The following is a 27,908-nucleotide window of genomic DNA, read 5'->3' on the forward strand; positions in this document are numbered from 1 at the left end:
ATAATTTCAAAACAGGATTTACGACATTTCAATCTACCACCCAACTCAGGCGCAAATCCTCAGAACCCATCCACCCATAGAATCAGGATAGTAAAAGAAGCACGTTCACCAGATACTAGAAGATAGACAAGTACAGGATAATTCCCTATATTATTTAAGAGAAACTGAAAGAGAGAGTGGGAAAAAAAAGGAAACCCTAAGAACTAAAGCTAAAAGAAAACGAAACAATAGGCCCATCCCCCCACCCTGCACCCCTGCATATGGCTATCGCCTAACCCCAACTAGCAGTGTGCCGTCGCCCCAACTAACCAGGTTCTAAAAGTAGAAAAGAAAACTGAGGAGGAGAGTTTCATACCGGTCTCCTTTCCTCCCCACCAGCAACGAACAACCCCTGTAGAAACCAAAAAGTAGCCAGAGGTTATAGACAGAGCTAAACAGGGGAGACGTCAAACACCGCCCAACCTTCCGCAAATATTATGGGAACAGATCCCGTGTCCTCTAAAGCCCCGAAATCAGACCCAGGCAAACAATCTCATCCTTAGCCCTTCCGATCTCTCATGTGAACTCTGTCTGACAACACCATCATAATCCCATCACAATCCCAGGAGAATCAAAGTTCGAAAGGAGTTCAATAAAGATCAGTCTGGGACAGGTCAAAAAACGATGAGTCTTTGCACACCTCAGCCACACATATGATCTCCCTCACCAACATTAAGTCCAGATGTTGTATACTCCGTAGATGTAGGAAAACCGCTAGGGAGGGAAAAGACGTGTTTGCCTTACGATAGTCACTAATGGAAGTCCCCAGGAGTGAAAAACCAAGAAGATCAGTCTCAATCGGCAGCAATGGTGATTGCTGCGATACAGTCAAAGAACCAAATCCGCAAGCACTCTGCGTTCTAGCCAAGGGCATCAACACTTCTTCTAGCAAGGGGTCCTCATCCTCTGGCACTATGTACCTCGTGGGAAATTCAGGTCGTTGTTGTTCTTGCGATAAATCAGGGTCCGGACTCGGGCACCCAGTTTCGATGATACCAGCGATCATTTTATGAACAATGATTTCCAGATGTGAATGAAGTGCCCCAATGGCGGCCTATACGGTCTTCAATGACGGTTCACAATTCGGCCGACCCATCTCCGCTCTGTCGATTTCAATCATAGGTGTGTTCCCCGGAGAGCCCGGTTTCTCCTGGGGATTAAGCAAGAGCGGAGAGGACGGCTTCGGAGGGTGCATCATCGGACAAACAGCCTCAGTGTGAGTCCCGCTACCGCAAGCAAGGGCCCCAACCCAGCAAACCCCGGGGGCAGCAAACCGGGGCGCCGGGACGGGGACTCCCCCCCCCCCTCCCCCCACAGATCCACAGATGAAAATTGACACCACTCCTTCGATATCAATCAAGCCAAACGACCACCATTAGAATCGGGCCAGGATAACCCCCACTCCGAAAAAACGGACCTGTCTGATGTTAACTGTAACCCGGCTGGGCCAGTACTCGAGGCCCCGGCTCACACGCTGGGTTAGGCCGAGATCCAAAACACGACAACTCCGTCAATCATGGCGATAAAATTCCCGGGATTGCTCCATCATACTCAGCAACAGTTCATCTACTCGGAGGTCGGGCGTACGATCAGGATATATGACAGGATTATCTGGCTGAAGACAGAGGTCGGCAGAGCCGGGAGCCTAAGCGGCCATCTTGGTTGCTAGCGTAGCTCCTCCCCCCAATGTTGGGAATTTTAAGCCCAAACTAAAAAGTTAAAAGTCAAAAGACATGCCCCATATGCATTGTGCGATTGGCCTAATTCCCAGCATGGCTCCAAATGTTGGACATCATAGGCCACCATGCAGATAAGAGCATATCTAGTCACTTGAGACACTGCAGACTTTGTACACTCTGTACATCAAGGCAGAAGGACCGTTTGCAGTAAAATGTAAGGTCTTACCTAGGAAAATTTGCCAATACAATCAATGTCATGTCTCAACGGGTTAATCACATCATCATATAGCCTGGCTTTCCCAAAACACTCATCCCCACGATAAAAAGGCTAGTAAATAAGAAACTGACTTAGCCTTTAATAAATGAGACATCAACATTTTTCGAAAGACTTTAAATGGCTACTAGCCAAAGTGAAGTTCAAACGCTGGGTTCTCTACCCCGTCCACAAAGCATTATGGGGAAAAAAAGGTCCAAAATACCTGAAGAAACATGCTCTACATTATACTGTAACTGGGACTCTGTTAATCGGCTATTAAATTGACGAAAATGCTCGTTCAAAAATGATACAACACGGAGGTAGATCCCTTGGTGTGAAAAGCCAAAGACTGAAGATTGTCTTCAGCCATTCCCTGAGAGCAAAGTCCAAATACAATGTCATGCACATCAGGAAACTCTTGAAAAGCAAACTGTTTACAGTCTCATTGTAGAAAACTCCATGTACTAACAGGATTGTGAACTAGGGGCACCAACCTTACCAGATTAGATGTTTCCATGCCCTTGTTTCACTTTCTGCAGAGTACACCTTTCCATCGCTCCTCATTTTGCACTCTGAAGTAACTAGAAGGTTAAGTGAAGCAACCATGGAATGGCAAAATAAATAAGCGAATAAATAGCTCCACTGTTCATTTGGGAGGATACAGCCATTTCAAGCAGTTTGTACTCACACCCACACTTGGGAAGCCGATATATTGGCCCATCAAGCTTTCTTGCGGACACTGGAACATATGACCAGCAGGTTAAATGCAAACCCCTCTCGTTGGTGTGTGTTACCTGTAGGCCACAGAATGCTTGTTGCATGTGATTACTGCAAGGAACGTGTTGCAGCTTTTCATGATTCTGTTTTACAGCACACATGACCCTTGGGGTCAGGATAGATTTGAACGACTTTAGGGGCTTGAAGGGCTTTAGGAATGTTGCTAATGTTTTGGAATTAGAATACTGCCCTACCTCTGTATGGCACTGCTAACAATCTCTTGGACAGTTCAGGTTCAAGTTATGTACATTCTCCTCATACCTTTGGCTCATTGCATCATCATTTTTCTCATGCAGACTGAGGCGACAGTAGGGAAATTTCAGATTCACCTCCTTTAGTGTTACTAGTCTAGTGGCCGGACCCACAGTGTTCTCTGAGGCCCGAGTCAGCAAGTTAGGCATGTGGGTGCTGGTAGTTACTGGCCAATTACCAGTACTCAAGGACTCTGTGCAGCCAAGCGCATGGCTCAGGCTACGGTCAGAGCAATGGCGTGGCTAGACCTTTGGCCACCCATGGCGGCCCCTGTGTTTGCTGCCCCACGACGGCTGCAGGTAAGAGCGCTGGGGTGCTGGCGATCCCTTGCAACACCCGCAGGCAGGAGCGGGTGGGGGCGATACCTGCATTTGCAGTGACGTCTGAAGGTAAGAACGGGGGGAGACCGTTGCCCCCATAACTCGTGCCAGCCCCTTGGTACACCACTGGGGCAGTGAAGCTGAGCCTTGAAGGCCGTACCTAAATGAACGAGGCACCCACTACATTGAGAGGGAGCCTGCAGGAAGGCAGGTGGAAGGGGTGAGGTCAGCTCACACAACTGAAAGAAAAAGTGCACACCACTCCACGTCGACACATCTCACCATTACACCAATGAAATGTCCGCATGTTGGTGCACAAGCAAAACTCTTTTTCTCACGAATGATAAATGCATTCAACTAATGCACTAAGTGATCAATATGTCAATTACACAACAACAAAATGCTGTGGGAAGCTGGCCTTTAGGCCTTCTCTCTGTTTGAACAGTGTTATATCTTTATCGTGTATGATGAATAACAACAGTTACAAAGTGACAATGAATCAATTGGCCAACAGCAGGTTATGTGCTGTATAAACTTTCATATCACCTTCTACTTTTTAGTGTCCAAAACATTAGCAAAAATGAATGCAGGGACAGCAGTGGCTTAGTAAAGCATTTCATCAAACAGTGACTAAACAAACATAGTAAAATTGATAATTTGGGTATATTTACGCTAGTTAATGCAGCAGCAGCTGGACAACAACGACTTACTAAAACATTTTATCATGTACAGTAGAAAAATTGTTCAAACCAACCATGTGAAAAATGATTGGTTCATGCAGATGACAATATTAACCAAATTGAATGCGCCAAGCACTATCTTTCACGCATTTTTTCCCACTAGGTTAGCAATTGTGTTCCTGGTTGGCTGAGGTATGCACCCATGCCAGGCAGGAATCACCACTCTAGCCAGCGTAAGCTAGTTTCACAATATGATAACCTGTGCTCACCCTCTGGTAGCATGGCACAGAGCAGTAAATCTTATCTACATAGGCAATGCACACAGTAGTGCAATGAATACACCACCAAAAGACTCCACACAGGTTTAGGAAAATAGAGAATATGTATCTGAGAAAAATTTGACCAAAACGACAAAAATCCTATCAGTAGAGGTCGAGATCTGAATTTTAGAAGATTAAATCAAAAATAGTGCTTAGAAGTCACTAGCTGTCAAAACGTTACTTGAGGTCGCGATGAAAGGGTGTTAATCCAAATTTCAGGACAATCGCATTCAAGGGCAAGCCGGCTACAGAATCCAGCTGAAGAAATACCTTGGATGGAACTTTTATCACAATCGAGAGTATACTGCGTCTTTGTTGAGCCATGCAAAGGGGGTCCCGCATCGTCGTCGAGCTCCATTGAAGTGAAAGCAAAGCGTTATCATAGAGCAAAGCAGAGCATAGTGGTCGAGCCATGCAGAGTGTTGTCATCGAGCAATGCAGGCGGTGGAACTGCTGTGGTCTGGCAGCCTCTGCAAAGCGCCGAAGAGCGATGCAGTGGATTTACTCACGCAGTCTATGCAGTGGAATTACTCACGCAATGTGTCAGTTTTTGATGAAAATAGCTGCAGAACCCACTTCTGAGGCCCAGAGCTTGGAGGGGGCACGTCAGGCAGGGGTAGAACTCACAGAAGGCAGAGTCCAGCAGCACCAGCAGAACTGTAGGAAGTCTTTTGTTTCCCTGAGAGTTCAAAAAACAGGTGGCAAGCCAGCAAGCCCTTGGAGAACACTTGGAGGAAAGGCAGAGTCCTTCCAACAGAGTCAGGGAGCCGCAATGAGCAGGGCAACAAACAGAAAAGCAGTCCTTCCAGAAAAGCTGTCCAGTTGAGTCCTTTAAGCAGCACAGGAGTCCTTCTGGCAGAGGTTCAGTAAAAAATACGGAAGTGTATGATTTTAGCGGTCAGGGACCCATTACTTTTATCAAAAAGTGCTGATGAGGTAGGAGTGACTCTAAAGGATTTCTCTGAAGTGCACAAGGATCCAGTCCTGTCTAATAGGCTAACTGTGGGGGGTAAATCAGTGCTTTGTGTGGACTGGACACTACCTAATGAAGTGTTTCCCCTTCCATGTGGGTTGCACAATCAGTGCTGGAGCCCACTTGTAGCCTTTGAAGTGCAGGCCCTACGTATATGGTATGCCACTTTACAAGGGACTTACCAGTACAACAAATATGCCAATTGGGTATACACTAATGTCATCTTGTGTAGGGGAAAATCACATGCAATTTAGCACTGGTTAGCAGTGGTAACGTGCTCAGAGTCCTAAGGCCAACAAAAAAAATCAGCAAAAAGGCAAAAAGTTGGGGAAAGACCACCCAAAGGATGACAGAACAACCAGCGTCATCAACTTCCTAAAAACAATATTTGATTGCAAGTTGTTCAGGTCCAGGCATATGATAATTGCCATTCTGCAGGACCAAATAACCTTTACATTTAGCAGTTTTCTCAATAGAGTTCTCCGTTCAGCTAGTAAACTAGGACAAATGTAGATCATATGGATAATAGTCTCAGGTGCTAAATTGCACAGTCTGCAATCATTACTTTGTTGAAATGTGATCCAAGGGGGGGCATGGCCGTTTGTAGGTAGGCCTCCAAATCTTTAAAGCATGATTTTTTTTTGTACACCACTGCAACAGTAGGGAGACAGCAGATTCACCCCCTCCAGTTTTACTGACTAGAATATGCCCCTGCATTTTGGGGATAGTGCCTTGCAGTCTTAAAGCTGGACCTACAGTGTGCTTTGAGGACAAAGTCAACAAGTAAGGCAGGTGGGCACAGGTAGCAACTGGTCAACTAAAAGTCCTCAAGGACTCCTTGTAGCCAAGAGCATGGCCCAGAGTATGGGCAAAGAAGCGGTGCCTTCTGGGCAGCACCTAAAGGAGTGAGACACACCATAAATTGAGAGGGAGCCTGCAGGAAGGCAGGGGTGAGGGCGGGTCTAACACCTGAAAGATTGCACATCACTCCACGTCAACTCATCTCGCCATTACACCAATGAAATGTCTGCATGTTGGTGCGCACGCAAAACTCCTTTTGCCATGAATGATAGTTGCCGTCAATGAATGGATTGGGTGATCAATATGTCTATGACACAGCAACAAAAGGCTGAGGGAAGCTGACCCATTGGCCTTCTGTCTTTATCAATAATATAAGATTTTTGAAAGCTGCCCTAATCTGACCAAAATTGGCAGAATAATTCTAAAATTACGAAATAAAAATACAAGAAAATTATTTCTGATGGAGAAATTTTAAAGAACTAAAAGACAGAAATTAAAGAAGAGTTTGGTGAAATAGTCAACCAACTGCACAGAAGTGGTCTGGGATCAGAGTACTGAGGTTCATTCTAGCATTTGATTTCTCAATGCAGAGGAAAATGCAGAGGAAAAGATCTCATTAAACAATATTGTAAATAACGCAAAGGTTATTCCGCCGTCCTGGTAAAGTTGATGTTGCAAAGAATAAAGCCACAATGTCAGGTGAGAGGAGCACAGATGTGACATACTGTAATTACCACACAAACAATCTTATCGATCAAGTTGTAGTAGCATCGCCAATAGAGCTCCCAAGAACATCCCCAGTAAGTGACCGGTCACTCCTGTACCTCCACTGCCGCTCATGGTACTGTTTCCTCTGCTATTCATCTAAAAGCAGCAGTCCAAAATCAATCCTGTATGCACCATTCAGCAACAAGTAAGCAGCACTAGTGCTTAATTTGAGCCGGGGGGAGACACTGGCACTAATTTTTGGGGACCAGCACTTAAATTTTCCTCATCAGACTTTGACTCAGTGTAAGAGAGAGAAAAATACACAAACGGGAAAGGAGAAGGAAGAGAAAGGCGTAAAACCAATCACTAAGGGAGAAAACAGGAACCTGCAAAAGTGAGGTAAAGGGGAGGAAGGTGTCTGGTAGTGGATTAAAGAGGCATGTGGGGAATTGAAGGCTACACAGCTTTGTTAGTCAGTGAGCTAACATTCAATAGCGCCTGACACATGCTTCTGGACATAACTTTTAGCACCCATCCTTTTACAAATTAGTCACTTAACAGAAAACACCTTTCAAGCTTTCTATAGGGCAAGACTAGACATTCTGCTCTTGTGGTATGTTCCCACTGCACTGCAGGCTCGGCGGCTGCTTTCATAGCTGGGTGGGCTGTCATGGCTCAACTATTAAAGCCCCCAAGGTCTAAATTAGTCACTGCTTCCACTGCAGTGTAGAATAGGTTTGACCACTCTGGACAGGGCTGATTTTGGCTTTTCGCACTCACAGGTTATTTCATGACAGGTAAGTTGCTGCAGGGCCACGCTGGAAGTTTCCTGGCGGGTTTCAGGTGAGGGGGCTGCTTTCAGAGCAGGATGAGCTGCCATGCCCAACAATGCCCCTGTAGCAGTGGCCTAATGGAAATTGAGGGAGCCCCCCTGCAAAGTACATGTACACCCCCCCACATTCCATCTCCCCACCCCCACCCCGGCTCACCACCTATCACTTTGGTCCCAGACCCATTAAGTGTACTGTGCTGAGGGGGTTCCCTTGAGCTAGGGGCCCCTGCACCACGGTGGCTAATGGGAAGCCACGGCCCAGTAGCACCTTTCTAATCATTCTCACTGGCAGTGTGGGACCGATTTAAAAAAGACTTGTCAGAGTTTGTCATGATTTTTGTTTCTGGTTTCTTGGTCGCAAACAATGGGGCTCCCCCGTAATGGCAGATGGGGCATTGCCCCACTCGTCAGTCAGAGAAAAATAAAATAATGAAGCAATATTTTCTTTGACTGATTCCGACGTGTGCAGAGCGAGCGGGGCCAGGCCATGACAGGCAGGTGGTGGCACTTAGAAGTGCGCATGTATGTTTGGCCAGATTATTTCTCCCATTTAGTTGTGTTCACAGCCAGGTTGGAGAAGTGCCGCAAGAGAGCAGCGCCAGGATTGGCTGAACAGTCTTTCCCTCCCGGAGACTGCTGGGAGAACTCCGAGGCTGCGGCAGCTGTTGGAGGCTGAGGGGATAATGTACATTTTTAAAAATTATTATTTTTCCATCCCCCGCCCATCTTTCGCCACCCACTTTGTATTGTGGCGGCCGCCACTGGTCCCGAATGGCCTTCTTGTGGCAGATCAAAGGACGAAAGCCGTACACAAATTACAGTACTAATTAGTCTACACAATTATCAGTGAACAGTACTCTAATGACAAACTCCTTATTGATGGAGAGTGTGTTATATCTGTAGCAAAAAAAGGCAACAGTGCTTAAATTAAACTGCTTCCTTTAATCTGAACATCAAGTCTGCTTTTTTACGTTTCATGTTTAACGAGGTATTAACTCCTGTTTTTCTTACGTAATACATATTTACAGTTATTGCTTTCTCTCCAAAGTGCGATTATAAAAAATATCTGAACCCTAGCTTGAAAAGCTGGCACGCATGCCCAAGTGACCGCACGTTTACAAACACACACCAAGTTAGTTATTAGTCAGAAAGAATGTTTCCACCAATCATTAATGTTTGCATGCAACGATGATCAAACCAAGGTGCATGAGAGAGCATACCACACACCACACTTGGGTGCAGCCGCAGGCCATCCTTCATATTTTTGTGATTCTACACATTGCAGGAGGGACTGATGGGTGTGGGAGGGCGGATCAGAAACCTAACTGTAGATGAGCCAGGTCTGGCATAGTGTGAGAACGGAGCAATCGGTTTAAAACTCAGACAAGGAAAAAAAAACACACAAAATAACGTTATATTTTCCCACATTCCTAAAACGACTAAGTGCTGCATTCTTCTCCTTAACTCTGATCAGCAATGAAAATATTGCAAATGCGGCTTTACAGCACAAACCGGCGCCTATGGAATGTGTGCATTGCTGTTTCGGAGCTTATGGTTCACAATATTGTGAAAAACGAAATAAAAAATACTTTTCCTGCTCTAAAAAGTGAAATGTCAGCAAGAGCAACGAGGAGACTGAAAAGCTGCAAGCTCCATCCTAAAAATGGGATATTATTGGAAAATCATTTGAGGTATTATTATGTAGGTTTAATGTAAATGTGGAGCTGGTTAAAAGGAGCAGTCATCAGGTATTAAACTCGCTCTAACACAGGGGCGTGGCCTCAGCTCGTGTGTTGCATTGACACACTGTTGTAAAGTTCAGGGAGGACGTGACCTGGCAGGTTTGTCTGGACTGTTCCTATTGGAGCAGGGTCAACAAAGATTTGCATATGGCTGGGTCCAAACTGAGGAGGTATGGTGTGCAAAATAATGATGGACTAGGGTGTAGCCCGAGTAATTACCAGTGCCTGAGATTATTCAAGCATTCCAGTCATCACTTTTTTGATTACTTTAGTCTGGACTGTTGTCATTTAGGCAGAATCAGGAATGATTTGCATGTCGTGGGTCCATACGGAGGTGGCATGGTGCGCACAAGAACGATGCGCTGGGATTTGGACTGGAGTAATTATCAGTGGCTGAGATCAGTTCAAGTATTTCATACATCACTTTTTTTTATACTTTAGCATATTTAAAGTAATCAAGACAGACATTCTTGTTGCACACTAACTATTCACTAACTAATCCATGTCCTGAAGTGCCACCTCCTCATTTGAGCGTTAAAAATGCTGGCTGAATGAAAAATTTGACTTTAACATTGTTGTATTAACACACAAGCAATGCAATAAGAAGCATTAGCAAAAGACATATCCGGATTTAATGTAGTAACTCCTAGCATGAAAACATTAAAGCCATAGAAGGAACAAAGTCACTCTAGATGTTTAGTCCCTCATGAAGTTTAATGCAAGCACTAGGAAAGAGGCCAGGGGATACGCCCAAACCGCATTAGGTAAGAGATGAATTCTCCAATTGGCTGATCGAAGAGTTAGTCGAAGAAAGTAAATGTTTGCAAGAGGCCATGCCAAAACCTACTGTATAAGCATCATTATGATGCCAGACGGTCGGAACGCCGCCAGACACCATGGCGGTCCAGAGAATGCTCACCAGGCAGGTAGCGGTCCGACTGCCCAATTACAATGTGCCCGTCGGGTGGAAAAGTGTTCTATAACACTAAAGTTTGTGTGGCGGCCCTGGAAAAGGTCTGCAGCACAAGCCACAGTGTTATAGAAAACGTTTTGCACAGTCACACCACGGGGTGCCTGGCTCATGCTGTATGACTATCCATAGGGGCACTACATGTGCCACCTGGGCTACTGAACAGTGGCCTACAGGGGCCCTGCTTGGGGCCCCAAAGTCCCTTTTGCCTGCCTTTTCATGGTGGTGAGACTGCCACGAATAGGCAGTCAGACAGGGACATCCAAATCCCTATGGCAGTGCCTGTGCAGGCACCACCTCCATTGTAGGGGTAGGATTCTGACCGTTGGCCCGACAGGATCTTGGATGACGGGCAGACTGCCACAGACGGCCTGTCGGGGTGGTCCGCCCGACATTATAATAAGGGCTAGCTATATTCTATTGCAAACAACCAGTCTGCTGGACAGCTGCTCTGTCAAAATCCAGATGAAAAAGCAATTGTTAAAGAACGCAATAGCCCATGACTAAACATATGATAAATGTATTCAAAACATTCAGTGGTAAAGTAATTTTATAACTAACGCCTTCTGTTTATCGTTCAAGGTCATAAAGCCCCCAAACAATCTCAGCAAATGTATACTGTTAAAAAGGCAATTTCTCCATACAACAGAAGGTCTATAATCGGATGAGAAAAAAAGGCCGATCTATTTTTTATAAAACATGTAGCCCAGCGCACTATACTTACGGAAAATTAAATTAAAAAAATACAAAATCACATTTTAGGATTTCGTTAATAAATTACATAGCGCTGCTAATATATTGTGAAGTAAATCCTTAATCAAAAGTAAGCCCAAAACATTTCCAGGAAGTACCAAATTTATATATATTAAAATAGATAAGCTTGAAATAATATTCAGGTTTATTTTATTTCATAGATAAACAAGTGCATATCCTTTACAAATCTAAATTTCCACTACAGGTCAGCCCAAATGTAAATGTAAATGTCGTATACTTGTAAAGCGCACAGCTGCCCCAGCAAAGGGGCGTCCCGGCGCTGTATACCGCTGGGGAACCCATCCTGGCTTTCCCTGTGAGATGGTCCCTCCTGGGCATCTCCAAGGTGAAGACAAGCATCCCTGGCGCTGATGGGGCCGTTAGTAGAGATTAAGCAAGCTATTGCCCAGAGTTGCTGAGTGGAGCCCATGGTTGGAGTGGGCACCGAGGTGAGAATTATCGAGTCCGCTGACCATGGCCCAAGACCCTGCCGCATCGGGAATCGAACCCTGGTCCCATGGCCCAAGCACGTCAAATAAGCTTTTCGGAAAGAGACTCTTCTAAAATCAAAATGCTACTTTTGGTTTCTCACATCACAGCAAACCTCAACCCAGTGGAAGCCAGCATTTGTACACCTTTTGTAAAGAATGTACCCTCTGCAATCCGGATAGGACTCTTCCCCCTGCTGCAATAAAACAAATCTGAACTGCTCAAGGTGGAACTGGAACATGTATCATTCTCTGAACCTAAAGTCCCTCTTTACAGAGGGTAAATTGGAGTACGTAATATTGAGAGTAATGTAAAAAGATATATAGGTTGATTCACATATAGGATACTTCCAAAAATTAGACATTCAAGATCAGATTTTTCAAAATATTCTGAGCCCCAGTGAGAGGTCAATGTGGTGAAGGACTAGGTTAATCTCTACATGGAAATGAGAGAATCTGCAAATATTACAACACAAGAAAATATCAACATATCATTGTGTTTGCCCATCATTTGGTGTTATGAGTTACATATTTCTGAGGGTCCTGGCATCATACTAGAAGTTGATTACTATAGATGTATTGTGCCACATGAGCTGAGGGAATCTACACATATGGGAAATGTAATACTACTATCCAGGGCAATGCAAGGGCAGAATTCATACTTGATAGAAGTGTCTCATGTATAATCATGTCTCGCCCGAAGCCCACCACTAAGGGCTAGTGGTCCACTAGCCACACCCATTGCTCATTTTAATGCGTACCTGCACCTATGTTTTCCCATTTAAAGCATTGCTTGGAGGAGTGCAAAGAAAATGGTATACAACGTTTACTACGCATTTTTTACCACGCACTACACTTACAACGCAGGGATTACCACGCATACCATTACAACGCATTGCGCTGGGGGGTGCTCTAGGATAGGGAATAAGTTTAATTTTATATCCAACACCTTCCCTAGTGTCCACGGGGACTGGAGTTGGAATATAAAATTATACTTACCACTATCCAGCACCTCAAAGCGCTATGCGTTGTAACGGTATGCATTGTAAATACCGCGTTGTAATGGTATGCGTGGTAATAGTATGCGTGGTAACGTCATACATCCAAAGAAAATGCTCAGTGAAAGAGTAATTATTTCTCTAAGATGGATTGTTTGAGGTCCAATTACAGCCTCGACTTCCACATATATTGTTGAATCTCAATCAATTAAGTTAGATATATTTGGAGAACTGGCTTTGGGTAAAATAATAAAATGCTAACAATTGGTTAATATAGCCTTATAGCCCGCTGTAGCGGGCTATACCAGCTATTAAAGTCCTGCTGCAGACTTTAATAGCCAGTATAGCCCTGCTACAAAGGGCTATAAGGCTATTAGAACATTCTGCCACTGGAGGGCAGAATGTTCTGACAAACTAAACAAAGGTTTCAGGGAGCACGAGGGGATTGAAATCCCCTCAGGCTCCCTGAAGCCTTTGTTTCCAGCCACAAAGAAGTATTGGAATGTTGAATCTCCGGGCTTATACCAGCCATTATAAGCCTGGAGCTACTCCATTGTTTTCAATAGAGCTTCCAACATTCCAATGTTCTAATTAAGATTATTACAGATAGAGACAGTGCTGTCAGAATTGACTGGAATATGTCTGCACTAACTCAGTTCAATATTATAACATTGATAGGTCCAGTTGTAAATGTCTCTGAATTGTCAGCATCCATAATTCTATTAAATGTTTAGCACCACTTATATTTGAACGACCACTAGCCGGGCTTTAATTTGTCAACATGCATGTTTTCTGAAAACTTCTGACCAGCTGACTATGTGTTTGGATTTGACAAACCTTTAACCCCACCTATCTAGTTTCCAGCCTCTCTCTGTCTCTTTCCACAACAGCCTACCTTACCATACTCAGCCATCTGGATGTTCTCAAATGAAATGTTAATTCCAAACAATTACAAGCCTCAGCATGAAATACAAAAACAGTTTGTGTATTTGATATAGACTACTAAACATGACAATTGCCAGTGACAACTTGTATGTGCATTCCTTCCAAGGGATTGGAACTTTCAGGCCATGCCAAAGTAGGCCCATCATTTTGCATTGCATTTTTCAAGCAACTTTAACATGAACCCAACATGAGTGAGTGCCTACTGTATATAGTGTGCGTATTGAATGATTAAAATGGCTTATAAAGTGGGACAGCAATCCTAAGGGTACTCTGGCGTTGGGCATGGAGGACTGTACGGTCAATAACTTTCACAGAGACTTTACTACATGGCAAAAAGCTAGAAATTAAGCCTTTTGCAAAAGGAGGGTAGGTGAGTTACAGCTTTCTAGTGTCAGAGAATTCACTAGAATTGAGCCAGGAAGGGAAAATGATATGCTGCCCAGCCTGGAGCACCTTAAGCATGGCACAGTCATAATAATAAGTTTTATAGAGCGCCTGGTTACACTGAGGGCAGTGTGTCCCCGCGCTATGTGTGGCCAGCCTAACCTCCAAACGGATCATCCCCACCCGATTCTCCCCTACTAAACTCCTCATTCTCTAGCCAGAGGAAAGAGGTAGGTTTTAAATTGTTTCCGGAAGATGCGTTCCGAAGTCTCTGAGCGCATTTCCAGTGGGAGTTTATTCCAGTGTTGAGCAGCTTGTACTCAGAAGGAGCGTCCACCCATCCGAGCTCTTCTAAACCTAGGGACCTTCACCAGCCCTTTCCCAGAAGATCTCAAATCATGGCCCGGGATATAAGAGTTCAATAGATCCAGCAGATAGGATGACCCCTTTCCCTGCATGATACGATGGCTAAGCAGCAAGGTTTTGTAGAGCACCCGTTCTTTAATTGGAAGCGAGTGGAGGGATTCCAGGGCTTTCTTAGATGATGCTCTTCTGGGTAGTTTCAAAATCATGCAGGCCGCCATATTCTGTATCCGCTGAAGCCTGATGATACATCTGTTATTGGCTCCTAAGTACAGAACGTTGCCGTAGTCCAGACGCGAGGTAACAATAGCGTGGACAATGGTCTTCCTGGCTGTCGTAGGGAGTAAGTCCAATGTTTTCCGCATAGTTCTCAAATTGCCGAAACATTGGCCGGCCACCCGAGTGGTATGTTGCTCAAAGGAGATCTTACTATCCAGCCAGATACCCAAGTTCTTCACTTGTGCACTTGGTGATGGTAAAGGCCCCAGCACCTGCGGCCACCATGCGGATGTCCACACAGATGGTGCATGTCCCACCACCAGCACCTCTGTCTTGCTGCCATTTAATTTCAAACAGTTATTGGCCATCCAAACTGCAATATCATAAACTGGGCGTCCGTGGATCTAAGAACAGGGTAGTGTGTAGTGAGTATGTTTAGACTAAGGAATGCTAGTTTCCTTATTGTAAAAGGCTATGACAAAAACATAGTGCCTTATCCTGATGTGTAGGTGCACAGTTAGTCAAAGCAAAGTATGGAAGTGTGAATATATGGAGCAGAAGAGAGAGGGTGTCATAAGAACTTCTTTAGCAGCATTCTGAATCTACTGAATAAGTATAATAATTTTCAGAAGACCACGATTAGGCACATTACAGTAGCCTAAGTGGGATGAATGATAGCACGCACCACTGTGTTGTGCACTGACTTAGGAAACAGCAGAAGTGCCTTATGCAGCAGACCTAGATAAGTAACACTAGGGGATATTAAGTTGATTTGGCAGTCAACTCAAAGAGACAAGTCCATTACCATCCTCAGACTTTCGACCAAGTCATTGGGGGAGGGCAAGGCCTAAATGCTCTGGCCACCACCTAAGGCCTAAAGCACTTAAGTGCCCCCAAAGAGGAGAGCCTCAGTTTTATCCACGATGAGTTTGCAGATTCTGGAACAGCAATAAAGTTGTCCTCAGCTGTAGATATAGCACTCATCCAAGTATGTACAGTAAAGGCATGGCCTTTGTTTGCTTTTTACTCAGAAGGATTCTATTCATTCTAGAAATACAGGTTTGCAGCCTTTAACTTCCACTAAAGTAAAACTGGTAGATATAGCAGAATAATTTAAGCTATGAGTAACCAGGAAGCTTAGCTCCCCACCACCTTTTTCAATTTATCCTATTCGGTCCAAAATGTTAAGTCGTTTGAGCAAAAAGGTATCCCTGAAGTAATATTTTGGGCCAAAATGTAATCTTGGCCCCTTCACTCCCAATGACAGCAGGACTACTTTAAGTTATGGACAACTTGCATATTGCAAAACGAAATTGGAATAATCTGATGTTATAGATGTCTTAATATCATCATTTGGGGGAGGAGAGAGAGGTGCCCCTGTCATAGGAAACGTGAAGCAACAGTTAGAGCTAGACTGTCCCCTTTGGTGCAGGGCCAAGACCTATTTGTATATGTTTTCTCCCTGATTCTACTAATACACCAAGCAAAGCAATAGAGTGGGATTCAGCTCAGAGTCCTGACTACCAACTCAAATTAACTCAAGCATCCTATCAATACCTTTTTTTGCTCTTACCAATGGCTACATGAATCACTGCGTCTAAAGGGGTAGTGTAATTCTCTGTAAACTCATCAGCAAAGAGCATCAACCGCTCATGATTAACACAAACTCATACTATGTACATCTGTTTGAAAGAGGCGGGACTATCACAATGTGCATCACGCTGCCCTGCCACCCTCTCTCGACCCATGCGACAAAAATGAATTGCGCATGATTTTAAAACTAACGAGGCTCATTCTATAAAAAGAAACATGTATCCTATACACACATGAAGCTGCTTTTACCAAAAAAATTACTTGAATCAATACTTGATTACATTATGCGTTCCTGAATATATCTCTTTGATCCACTTCTTTCATATGCCAACATTGGGAGTGCTTAAAAGTTATCCAAATGCAAAATAACATATAGATATAACAGTGATGTTAATGTTGCACAGTGCTTCCAACTTAAAACACGGTTTGATGTATTGTGTAACTATAGTTGCCATTAATGATGGCGTGGGTTGTCAATTATTTGCTACTGTTAGACCTGGCATCCTTGGCGTAGTTTCCCCCTACCTTTTTGCCTCTACCTCCTGTATTTTTGATGCTGTGCTGGATTTCGTTTTTGCTGGTTAGATGCTTTGGACACTCTGCCACTGCTGATCAGTGTCAGAGTGTAAGTGTTCCCTGTGTACATTGTTATTCTGATTGGATATACCCAATTGGCATATTTGTATCACTCAGTAAAGTGCACTGAGTGTGCCAGGGCTGGTGTGTCAAATGCTACTAGTGGGCTTCAAACACTGATTGTGCCACCTACATGAGTAGCCCTAAAATGGTGTCTCGGGCCTGCCACCGCAGTGCCTGTGTGCAGTCTGTGAACTGCCATGTCCTCTGTGTCAGTGTCCCCACTGACCGGGCCTAACCCTTCCCTTTCTGTGCACATTGGTCACCCCTATGAAAGGCCCAAGGTACCCCCTTGGGCAGGGTGCAGTGTATGTGAAAGGTAGGGCATGTACTGTGCAGGTGACATGCTCTGGTAATGAATTACAGCCATTTTCGTTTTTCACTGCTGTAAGGCTATCTTGCTCCATAGGCTATCATGGAGGATGCTGGCTACAGTGGCTACCAGCATATCTTCCCATAGGAACAAGATATGACATAAAAGTCTGGTATCCCTGAACTCAGAATTTAATAACGCATATTTTAGGAAAGGTTGTTTTTATATCCTGTGTTTGAGAACAGCACTTTTAGAAAGTAGCTGTTCTCTTGTCTGACCTTTCGGTGTGTCTTGGCCTGTTTGTGAATTAACTGGTTTGAGAGTGACAGGGGCAGTGGAGCCCCAGGAGGCTGGCTGGGCCAGCCCTAGGCTGAATGACTGCATTTGCAACTTGAGTGGTGGGAGTAGATAGCACCTGGGCCTGAATAGGGCAGTGCCTGCCTTCCACAATGCTGGCTCCACCTCCTGCTGGGCGGCTGACAACCCTGACCCTCACTCTGAAAGGAAAGGGGAAGCCAGGAAAACAAAGTGCTCAAGGAACACCCAGAACATGTTCAGACCAGGCTCAGGGCCCACTTGCACAAAGAGAATAAAGACTTTTATGGGTATAAGACAGGACCCCTGACAACAGAAAATTAGATCATCCTGGAATCAAGAATGAACCTCTGCCAAGGAGAAAGCAGAAACTGAAGAAGGAAGACTGTCCTGCTGTTGCTCAGCTGGACTGACCTGCTGTTGCTTTACTGCCAAGGAGAGGGGAAGGACTTTGCTTTGTGCTGTGTCCCCTTGCTTGAAGGAATCTCCAAGGGCCTGAGAGAGAGTTGGCTCCATGTTATGAAGTCCCAGGAACAAAAGGACTTCACCCCCAGCTTTCCTGAACTCTACTGAGAGATTTCTGTCCTTCCTGGAGTGTGTGTGTCACATGTGTGGTGCCTCTGGAAGTTGTACCTGTGTTGGGGAGCTGGAAACCAAATTTATCGCAATCCGGGGCTAGCGAGAAAATTCCTGCTGCTACGAAGACCGAGATCGTCGCAGCGCCTGTCACTGCTGCCTGAAGACGTCGGACCCTTCGTTAGCGGGAAGATTTCCGCCGCTTCGAATATCGTCGCAGAGCCTGTCATCGCCAGGTGAGATCACGGCATCACGTTGCAGCGAGAATCGTCGCAGAACCCCGAGAATCATCGCATCGTGCCTTTGCAGGAGAAAACTTCCTACGGAACCTACGCACCGGAATCCATACAAATCATCGCCTTCCTCCCCGTACAGATCGGATTCTTCGCTACATGCTGCTACATCCAGCGGAATTGTCGCTAACGCCTCCCCAGGATCTTAGGAGTAACGCATCGCTAGTTTTCCACCGCTACAGCTTCTGTGCTTGGAACTCTTTATCGCTAACAAAGGTACTGTGGCGAAAACGTGACGAAACTATGGATTATTTTATCGCTAAAACCAAGAACTCTTTTGCAACCATATTCTTGAACTGTGTATGTGAGAATGTCTTCCTGCACTCGCTAGCTTTAGTAGGCCCGCACCTATGCTTCATCAGACTCTACTGCATGGTAATATGCTACATACACGACTTTTTATTGAGAGTGTCTTAAACAAGGACATCAGCTCATTACAGAGGTCAACAGTCAATGCTACATACACGACTTTTTATTGAGGAGTGTCTTAAACAAGGACATAAGCTCATTACAGAGGTCAACAGTCAACTGATGTCACTGGCAACGCCATTAAGACCTGTGAAATCAGTACTTCCGGGTCCGATACGCCCAGCTGTTCCTCGTTTACTAGCCTGAATACTCTACTGAAATGACGACTGAGGAGTCTATAAGATGGGTTCCCAGATGTTCAGTGGTCATTTCACAGCCCTGTAGTTTACAATACGAGGGTTCGAGGCAACTCGAAGTAATTCAACTTTTTCCTGGTGAAAGCAGCCCAAATCTTATTGTTAAGGTATTCCTGCTTATCGTTTAATTCTGATGGAGATGAAAACTGCCGCTTGCAGCCCCACCGGAATTAAGTGGCCACTCATAATGAGGGCCAAAATGTGCATACGTCAAAGTGGAAGATGCTTTTTTTTATTAAAACATGCATTGGCAGCTTTTAAGCTTGAACAGCTTGCGCCAGCAGGGCAAAGAACTATTTCTACTGAAGCAGATTCATCGTCGGTAACCGCAGACATGGCGTAACATTTATGACCCTTCGACAATCTCCGCTGTCTTCCTCCAGCTGTTTGCCATCTCATTGACCATGAAAACGTGGTGTAAACAATCGCAATGAACTGCTCAATGTTCTGCATACATTTTTGCTCCAGGGCTCTTGCGAGGATATCTTCTCTTGAAACCGTGCCATAATACACATGGCATGTTGCCTAAAGATGACGTTCGTCTCTGACAAGATGAGATACACAGACTGCGCCTGGTTTTGCATTTTATGTATATGGATGATATATGGAGGTATTGGCTATACTCTCTGCGTCCAGCACATGTTGGTATCATAGGCACTGGAATGAGGGGTGCAGTGGGTGCTGCGGCACCCCGAAATAGCCATGCTGGAGTTGTGCAAGTGAATAAACAAATTTTAAACACATTTGCCTTGTGTTTAAAGACAGAGGGCAAGTGTCAGACTATGTCTTCTAACAAATTGTTCCTTATTCTTTTAACACGGAGACTGCAGTCAGAGTAAGAAATTGTAAACATCGAAGTGAGGATATTTTGTTGACTGAACTGTGACAATGTTGCTGGTGTGAAAGGAAAGGCCGCAGGATGTCATTTTTCCTAAAAGACAACATTTATTACATTTATAAATGAATTGTAACAGATATTCCAAAACAGATCAGCTCGGAAGGCACAAATGAAGTGCTTCTTTTTTGTAATATTACAGTGTGTTGAAAGCAAAGATTTTAATAGGATTAAAACACATCAAGACACTATTTGGTTATGCAGAAATAACAAATATTCAGTAAAACCTGATTTTCAAATTTAGTGGCATTTTCAATGCTTCAAATGCCCCACCCGCTACATGCTACGCCCAAACCACTCTTGCCGACTAAGAGTGGCTCATTTGCTACACCTGTTCTTTCCATGATGCGTGGATTTTTTATAATCCCGGTGAGTTCAGTGATGTAACATTGATGGCAGCACTCCCACTCTGGAAATAGTTCCAGCACCACTGGTTGGTATCACAGACACTTCTCCAATACAAATTGCATTGCTCTTAGAGCATCCCCTCATTAGTCTAGGCATTCATATTTCATTCAATTTTAGGTGCATTAACACCTGCGGATATCAGGCGCAATCTACAGGTCACAAGTTTGAAACCAGGCTGGACTGATAAAGCCTTCCATCCTACTGAAATAGGTATTACTAGTTTTTTGCATACAGTGGGGCCTACGAGACGGGACTGGTCAACATCGCAAAATTTGATTTCAAACTTTTTGCAAATTATTTGGGGAATTTTTAAGTTCTGTCCAAAATATTCTAGGACTAGAAATAGAATAGTAAATTAGCTTTCCCAGTGTCCACAAACCTCTCTGCTGCCATGAAACCACCTCTGCAGGCAAGAAATTCAAAGCTAAATCAATTGAGGACTAGTAATTTCCCCCCACACCCAAAGAGTATCTTGGTACTAAGGACAAATACACAGGTAAAGAACACAACTACCCCAAGGACTGCGGAGACAACAAAGGACTAATCACTTTGGCTAAACATCCACGCTTTTAAGGCTTTCATACATTTAGAAATATCAGCTGTCCGTATTAAAACCTGTGGCAAAAAATTCTACCAAGTAGCAGTGGTCACCAAAACAGTCCTGAGACATTGTCAAACAGATGTTATTGGAAGGAATCTGGGTGAGAGGAACCCAGAGTAGGCAGAGGCCTATCGTAATAAATGGGATCTTCCATCCTTGCTGTCCTGGAGGCCCTGCACTGCAGATCCGGCAACTCAGAACCCCGTTCCCATTTTTAGCACTTAGTTCTCAGGGTCTCCAGGCTGAATTTTACACGGCTTACTCAGGGGAGATACAGTGGGCTAGATACTTCCAACTCGACAACCCTATACCCACCACTTAGTAATTTACTGTCCAACCAGTGCTTTTGCTTGTAAAAGGAACATTTGTTTTTTTATACACACTACTACATATTATGCACAGATTAATAAGTATTTGCAAAATGGAACTTCTAAATACACATGGTAGAAGTCTCTAAGGGGCCGATCAAACAACAAGGGGCCCACACTCAAAGATCACACAGCCAGGTAATCCCTGAAATATACCCTGGAAAGCCTGCAGAGGAGGCACCACAACCTGTGCAACAGTAAGTCCTGAACCCTAAAACCACATTACACCCAAAGTGCCAAACACAACATATTGGGCTGCATGTATTAAATGTCAGGGCTACTGCCTTTGTGAGGATATCTCCAGAATATATGCTCAAACACAATGCAATCAATATTCAAAACCTTTCATGATGGTACTACCCTTCACTCATTTAACAGAATAAATAAAATAATTTACTGTCAAACTATACATGTCAATTAAGTTTTTAAAATTCAAAACAATGGCGTGCCGGGCATTACCTTTAAGAGGGCTGCAAAGCAAGTAAGACCTTGCTCACTGCACCATCAGGATTCAAGCAAGCCGGGCCGACGACGGCTGAAATGCCAGAAACCGGTCCCCGGAAGCTTGTCTCCTTTCTGGTGAAGAATTGGCTTGGTAGTTTGGTCTGCCCTGTTCCCATGATGCACTGGGCCAGGGACAGACTAATTTGCATATAGCCAGGTTCTGAGCTGGGATGGTGCAGTGAGCTAAATAACGGTGATGGATCAAGCCCTGATCTTTGGACTGGGTAAGAGTGGTCTGCTTAATTCAGACACTCGGTTCATCACCACCCCCTTTTCTGAATCGTCAAACTATACATGTCAATTAAGTTTTTAAAATTCAAAACAATGGCGTGCCGGGCATTACCTTTAAGAGGGCTGCAAAGCAAGTAAGACCTAGCAACAAAAGTGCATGTACTACCGGGCGGGAAGACAACAATACCAGCTGTAGGACTGTTTGAAACAGCGAAAAGCCTCTCTCTAGTTTATGGATCTCTCACACAGTTAATACAGGTTCATGGCTGCCATTCTCTTAGCAGCCTCCCAAATGTAAAAGAATCTCGACTGGTGGTGCCACCTGCCTTCTTTGGACACCCGCATAGAGTAAGCAAAGCCTGCAAAGGATCCTAAGCTCGTGCTGGCAGGCTAGCTAAATCCCTCCCCAGCTCCTCTCTTTTAGCCAGTAGGAGAAGCTCTTCCATTGTCTCCTACATGCCCCTGCCTCCTTCATTACTTTCTGCACAGTTCTCCTTTCAGCACAGGGAACTGGTGTGAAGGAGGATGGCTGCTGTGGGCCCAAAGGACTCTCCACGAAGGAAGGATCGATGGCGGGGCCACTTGGGCTCAAATATAATGTAATATTATGTAATCCGATCCCCAAGGGGGTAATATATAATGAGATCCCTAGGGCAATGGATTACCTAGTCTTATAACATCCTAGATGGGAGGCTACGTGATTGAGTCACTTGGCTGGGGCCCCTGGGCACTGGAGCTTCACAGCAAAATTATCAAAGTAAAGTCATTTTAACTGCTCTCTCTCGGAAGAGATGGAGAGGTCAGGTACCTCCCCCCTGAATCTTAAGCTACTGGTAGCCTTATTCTGTGAGGTTTTTTTTTGGTTCCAGAACCTAGCTGCCTCCTTCCAGCAGCAGTGAGTACACGTCTGTAGAGTTCCTTCACACCATGTAGGGGTTCATCTACATGTGACCCATCTTCTCTTTATCTGCAGTTCCCTTTTTCCCCTAGGTGTCGCCCTTGTGCAGGGGTTATAAAAGTGGTGGTGGAATAATCTATCATATGGAAGGCTGCCAAATCCAGAGATGCCACATCATTCCTACACCTCTTGTCAACACTTTCTAGAAGAAGTCGACTAGCTGGTCAAACACTTTGCACAGCATGATGGGATTTTTTGAGATGGTAGAATTAATTAATTAGGACAAAGTTTAGCTATCACAGACACATTACACAAGATAACAATGTAAAATTGGCAACAATAACCATTACGGCACTGGCTAAGAAAAGTGTGTTGTACACAGAGGCATAATGCATTATTTTCAAGGGAAGCATTAACTAAGGACCAAACTTGTACATCACACCAGTAGAGAGTCTAGAAGTAGACAAGCTAGTAACTCAAACTGCCCAGTGGGATGCAACTGTCATTAGCTGTTAGCAGAATGGAAATGTCCACCTAAAGCATTATGTTGACATAACATACTTTTTGGTGTAGCTCTGTTATCCAAATTGTACTTAAATCCCTATTCGCTTGCAATTTTGGTCTGCTCTATTTTTGTTTCATGCTCTTGTCATTTTAATAGGCATCACTGTTGAAAATAGCACTTCTTTGTGCATAGTTCATCTTGCTTTGCTGGTATTGTCCCCTGTCAGCAGTGAACAACTTACCCAGTTGTTTTGTGTTTCTTTTGTTGGTGAGACCCACCTGTCAGGACTGTACTATCAAGTCCCATCTTTTCCAAAATACATAGTGAGTGCTCCATAATAAGGTAATCCATGAAGATGCTAACACTTTATCATACCAAGCTCATGGGCGCAACACCAAGCTTTTGAGGGCTCACTTCCCAAGTTGTGGTGGGAGGTTCTTGTTTCTGTAGATGCAGCCAGGACCAGCTGGCGTCAGGACTCAAAACAATCTGTTTTTCATGCTAGGTCTTCAAGTACAAAATTAGAATTAAAGTTCACTGAAAAGTTTGGAATCTCAGTTATTTTTGTATCTATTTCTTAAATAAAGAAAAGTACTTCTATACGTATTCATGTTGATAATAACCAGTGTATATCATATGGGCACTCTGAAAGTGACACCTGCAGCAAAAAAATATATCAGTGAGCTTTTACCTTCTGAAAAAAATCTTCTCCGCTTTTTCCTTTTCCCTCGGCAGCAGCTGTAAGCAAAAAGAAACATACTTTTACCTTTACATTATTGATTATTTCAACCAAAAACATTTGAGCAGCAATTGAAAAGATTGTATTTTAAGCCGAATGTGTGCTCTTCTTGTATGATTACGACTTTTAAATAAAAACATTTTCAAGATGGGAACACACATATAGAAGGGCCACCCAGTGGATAATGTCACAATACATTTCCAAACCCCAGCTGAGACCATTAAACAAAGCAACATAATAGAATGCACATTATGATTGTTAAAGGTGCAGGACTGGTAAAGAGAAATGCTTTTTCACTACACGGAATGGCCAGTTTAATCAGGTCATGCTGAAAAAACTCAAAACAAACAAGAGCATTTGTGGAATAATAAATATCTGCATTTAGGTACAGCAAGCAAAAAAAGGCAACTCCGATTATAGTGTAAGGTTCCTGATTGTAAACTTTATCACCATTCTTTTCATTTGCGGCAAGCTTCTGCTTTGTTTTGTGTAGATATTGATTACATGGCACCTACATTGACTATAGTTGCAAACACTTTATTATCTAATTTGACTTTCAAAGAAAGTATTTTTTTTCTAATATTGGCCATTATCAGTGTCTTTCGTGAATGGCTGAGTTAACTAACCACTCCTAATGTTAGTACAAAACAGGGATTTCCTGTCTTATCTAAATGTTATAATTCTCTTATAAACATATATGGTAAAATGATTTAGTAGGGTACGTTGAGAAATAAAAGCTAATTTCTCAATTTCTCAGATTTCCGGAGGCTAAAGTTTTCCCTTTTAATTGAATTTTAAAATTGTTTTATTTTTTTGCCATCACTTTCACAATGGTTATTTAACCAGGACAACGGTTATCTCAGAAACATTTTTATTTACAAACTATAGTGCAAGTATGTATATGGATAAAAACTCAGAGAATGTTAATGACTCTCTAATGGCTAAAGTAGAACTTATTTATAAGGCATTGCATAGAATGTATTACTGTCCAATAACTTTAAATGTAGAATCTTTGTGTTCAGTGGATCTACAATCTTCATGGCCACTTAAACTTTGGAATTAGTTGGTCTAAATTGTTTAAGTCTTCTAGAAGAGATAGTAGAACTCAAACTTTAAATTTTATTTTTTTAACAGACTTCATTAAACATCAATTAAACAACATTTTCTATAATTCTCATATTATTATTTATTGGTTAGGTAACTCTTCTGATGCTAACTTATACTCTCACTTTTAAATGTGTAAACAAATTCTGGAAATCTATGTGAGGAACATCCAATAAGACGCTTGGTTTGGAATAGCCTCCATCCTTCACATTCATTTTCTTGCACTCATTTGCAAAGTCTAAAGCAAATCGCTTTATCTGATCATATCATTTGCTTTCCAACAGATGTTTTGCTAGATCTACGTTTTAATTCCTGGTGGTCTATGGTTTGCTCGAATAATAATTTGGATATCACAAGTAGTTACGATTAACAATCACATTAAGTAGTATTTTCTTTGGCTTCCACTTCTGGAGTAAACAAAATCTCATAATGACAGTTTTAATCCACCAGTTTATTGCTATTTAATGATAATATTACAATGATATTGTATTAAAGTTATGATACCTTAAAATGTAGAATATTTAAGTAATTTAATACCTATTGTTTTCAACAGTGAATGGCAGTGTCTTGGTAACTTCACTATGATTTACTTCTAATTTTTTCTTCCTCTTTGTTTCACCCTTTTCTTTCTATGGCCTCTTTAGACTTCTCTTTTGTTAGGAAAAAAATTCTAAATCTATTTCTTACTCAGAAATTTCAATATGCTTCTTAGTGTTATCATTTCTAATGCTATTTGGTAACTGATATCACATTTTAAGTATATTTAGATCTCTTAATGCTATATAATTGTACCACTAAATTCAATTATTTGTATTTGCATCATTCTTATTATATTAATAGCGTTATCATCATGTAATCTGTGGAATGCATTTTTATTTCACTAAAGTTATGTGAAATGAATACAACCCAAGAGCCTTATACTATGAAAAAATATGTGTTAACATGTAGACTAAAGGGATTCATTACATATTGCAAAAATAGTTCAATGCAATGCCGCATTGATATTTCTCCCGACTGACCAATGCAAAATACCCTTTACATCGGCCAATTCATGTGAAAATGAAATGTTTGCAATGGTCGGAAATGAATTATTGGTTGGATGTAAATGACATTTTACATCAAATGACATTTTTGCAGTTGTCAATCTGTACAAATTTGCCATGTGCCAGTTTCTTCATTGCATAATCTGGTCTATAGTCAGAGCAATCATCAAGATATTGTTCAAACAGGTTAAGATTTGTACCATATTATTTGGCATGTGTCAATCCAGTAAAAATACAATTAATCAATTGCATAATCTGTTTTGGTGCTGCTTACAGTATAGTGTTTGCTCATTTTGGATCAATTCCTTGGGGCCCAAATCCATTTATACACCCTCCTAATCTTGAATGCTCGGTCTATCCTACCTCAGGAGTTAATCTCTAAACGTTTCCAATATGATTTTCAAAAAAAAAGATACACCAGATATTACATTATCTTTTGTACTGCTACTAACGTGTTCTCAAAAGCTTCTATCAATTCCCCATCCAGTGACATATGTAGAGGGGCAAGATGGCATACTCCACCCGACTAGTAAGGAATTAAGCTTTTTTTTATTTGGTTCTGTACTCTCAGTATGCATTTGCAGTGCCGTATCTGCACCTTACGAGTGGGCTGCCTACTGTATATGCATGTAAACTATTTAAGTTTCCCTGCTGGTTTCAGAAACCGGAAGTCTGATAAGCCCAAAAGGGATCATTTTACAAAATGTAGCATCAGGCTGAAGGCAATTGTTTTGCTCATCTTCAACAGATCTCCAAGTTAAAACGTCATTAAAATCCTATCAATTTTAAATAATGCTACAAACTCAGATTTGCACACCAGATTAATTTGCCAATAAACGATCTGTAGTTTGTCCTACGCATCTTCGCCATGAGTTCTAATACCCTAAAGACCCCCAAAATATTTAAAAGATCTTAAGATTCCTATACTCCTCCCAGTCCCTAAAGGTGTATTGCACTCCTCTCCGATTGCGAAGGGCTCATCCAAAACACATAACATTTCTCTGATTGCAACTGACCTGACCACCAATTAATAGTATTTGTTGAGAATGTTAACATACTCATTGGAGGCATACACAATTACAGCATCTGGATCTATATATTTACAAATCTAGTGAAACATTCATACATCAGTGCCAAACATGTAAACTTACATGTTTGACTAAATCATATCTAGATGCTCTACTGTATGTGTTAGAACAGGGGGTTCCAACCTTTTCTGTAGTAAGAGCTACTTATGTTCAATCAAAATCATTCCAAACTACTAATATTATTAATGTTGTAATAGTGACTACATCTGACAAGATTACATTAGTGGCCATCCTAAGCACATTTACCAGCAGTGAACATCTTAGTGCACCAAGCAGGGTTGTCAGCAGCAATGGAAAAAAGGGTTTGTCACTGTTAGAACTGGCATTTCTTGACATGATTAACCCTGACTTTTTGCCTCTACCTCCTCTATTTTTGGTGCTGTGATAGATTTTGTTTTGGCAATTTAGAGGCTTTGGACACTTTGCCACTGCTAAACAGTGTAAAAGTGTAAGTGCTTCCTGTGTAAAGTATAATGGTAATTGGTTGTCTATGATTGGTATGTTTGCCTTACTAGTAAAGTCCCTAGTAAAGTGCACTATGTGTGCCAGGGCTGGTAATGTAAATGCTACTAGTGGGCCTGCAGCACTAATTGTGCCACCCACACAAGTAGCCTTAAAAAGGGAACACATGCCT

The 27,908-nt window shown here is 42.9% G+C and overlaps 1 protein-coding gene across 3 annotated transcripts in view; it reads right to left on the reverse strand.

The window, feature by feature from the left end:
• The window catches only part of BICC1 (BicC family RNA binding protein 1), an 808,889-nt gene that overhangs the window by 434,384 nt on the left and 346,597 nt on the right, over window positions 1-27,908 (reverse strand). For all 3 annotated transcript variants that reach the window (XM_086922454.1, XM_086922453.1, XM_086922451.1), the window contains exon 2: window positions 23,992-24,038. In XM_086922454.1, coding sequence (XP_086778580.1) covers window positions 23,992-24,038 — 47 coding nt within the window. The remainder of the gene's footprint in view (window positions 1-23,991; window positions 24,039-27,908) is intronic.

Source organism: Lissotriton vulgaris, chromosome 5, assembly GCF_964263255.1.
Source record: "Lissotriton vulgaris chromosome 5, aLisVul1.2, whole genome shotgun sequence".
In the NCBI taxonomy this organism is placed as follows: domain Eukaryota; kingdom Metazoa; phylum Chordata; class Amphibia; order Caudata; family Salamandridae; genus Lissotriton; species Lissotriton vulgaris.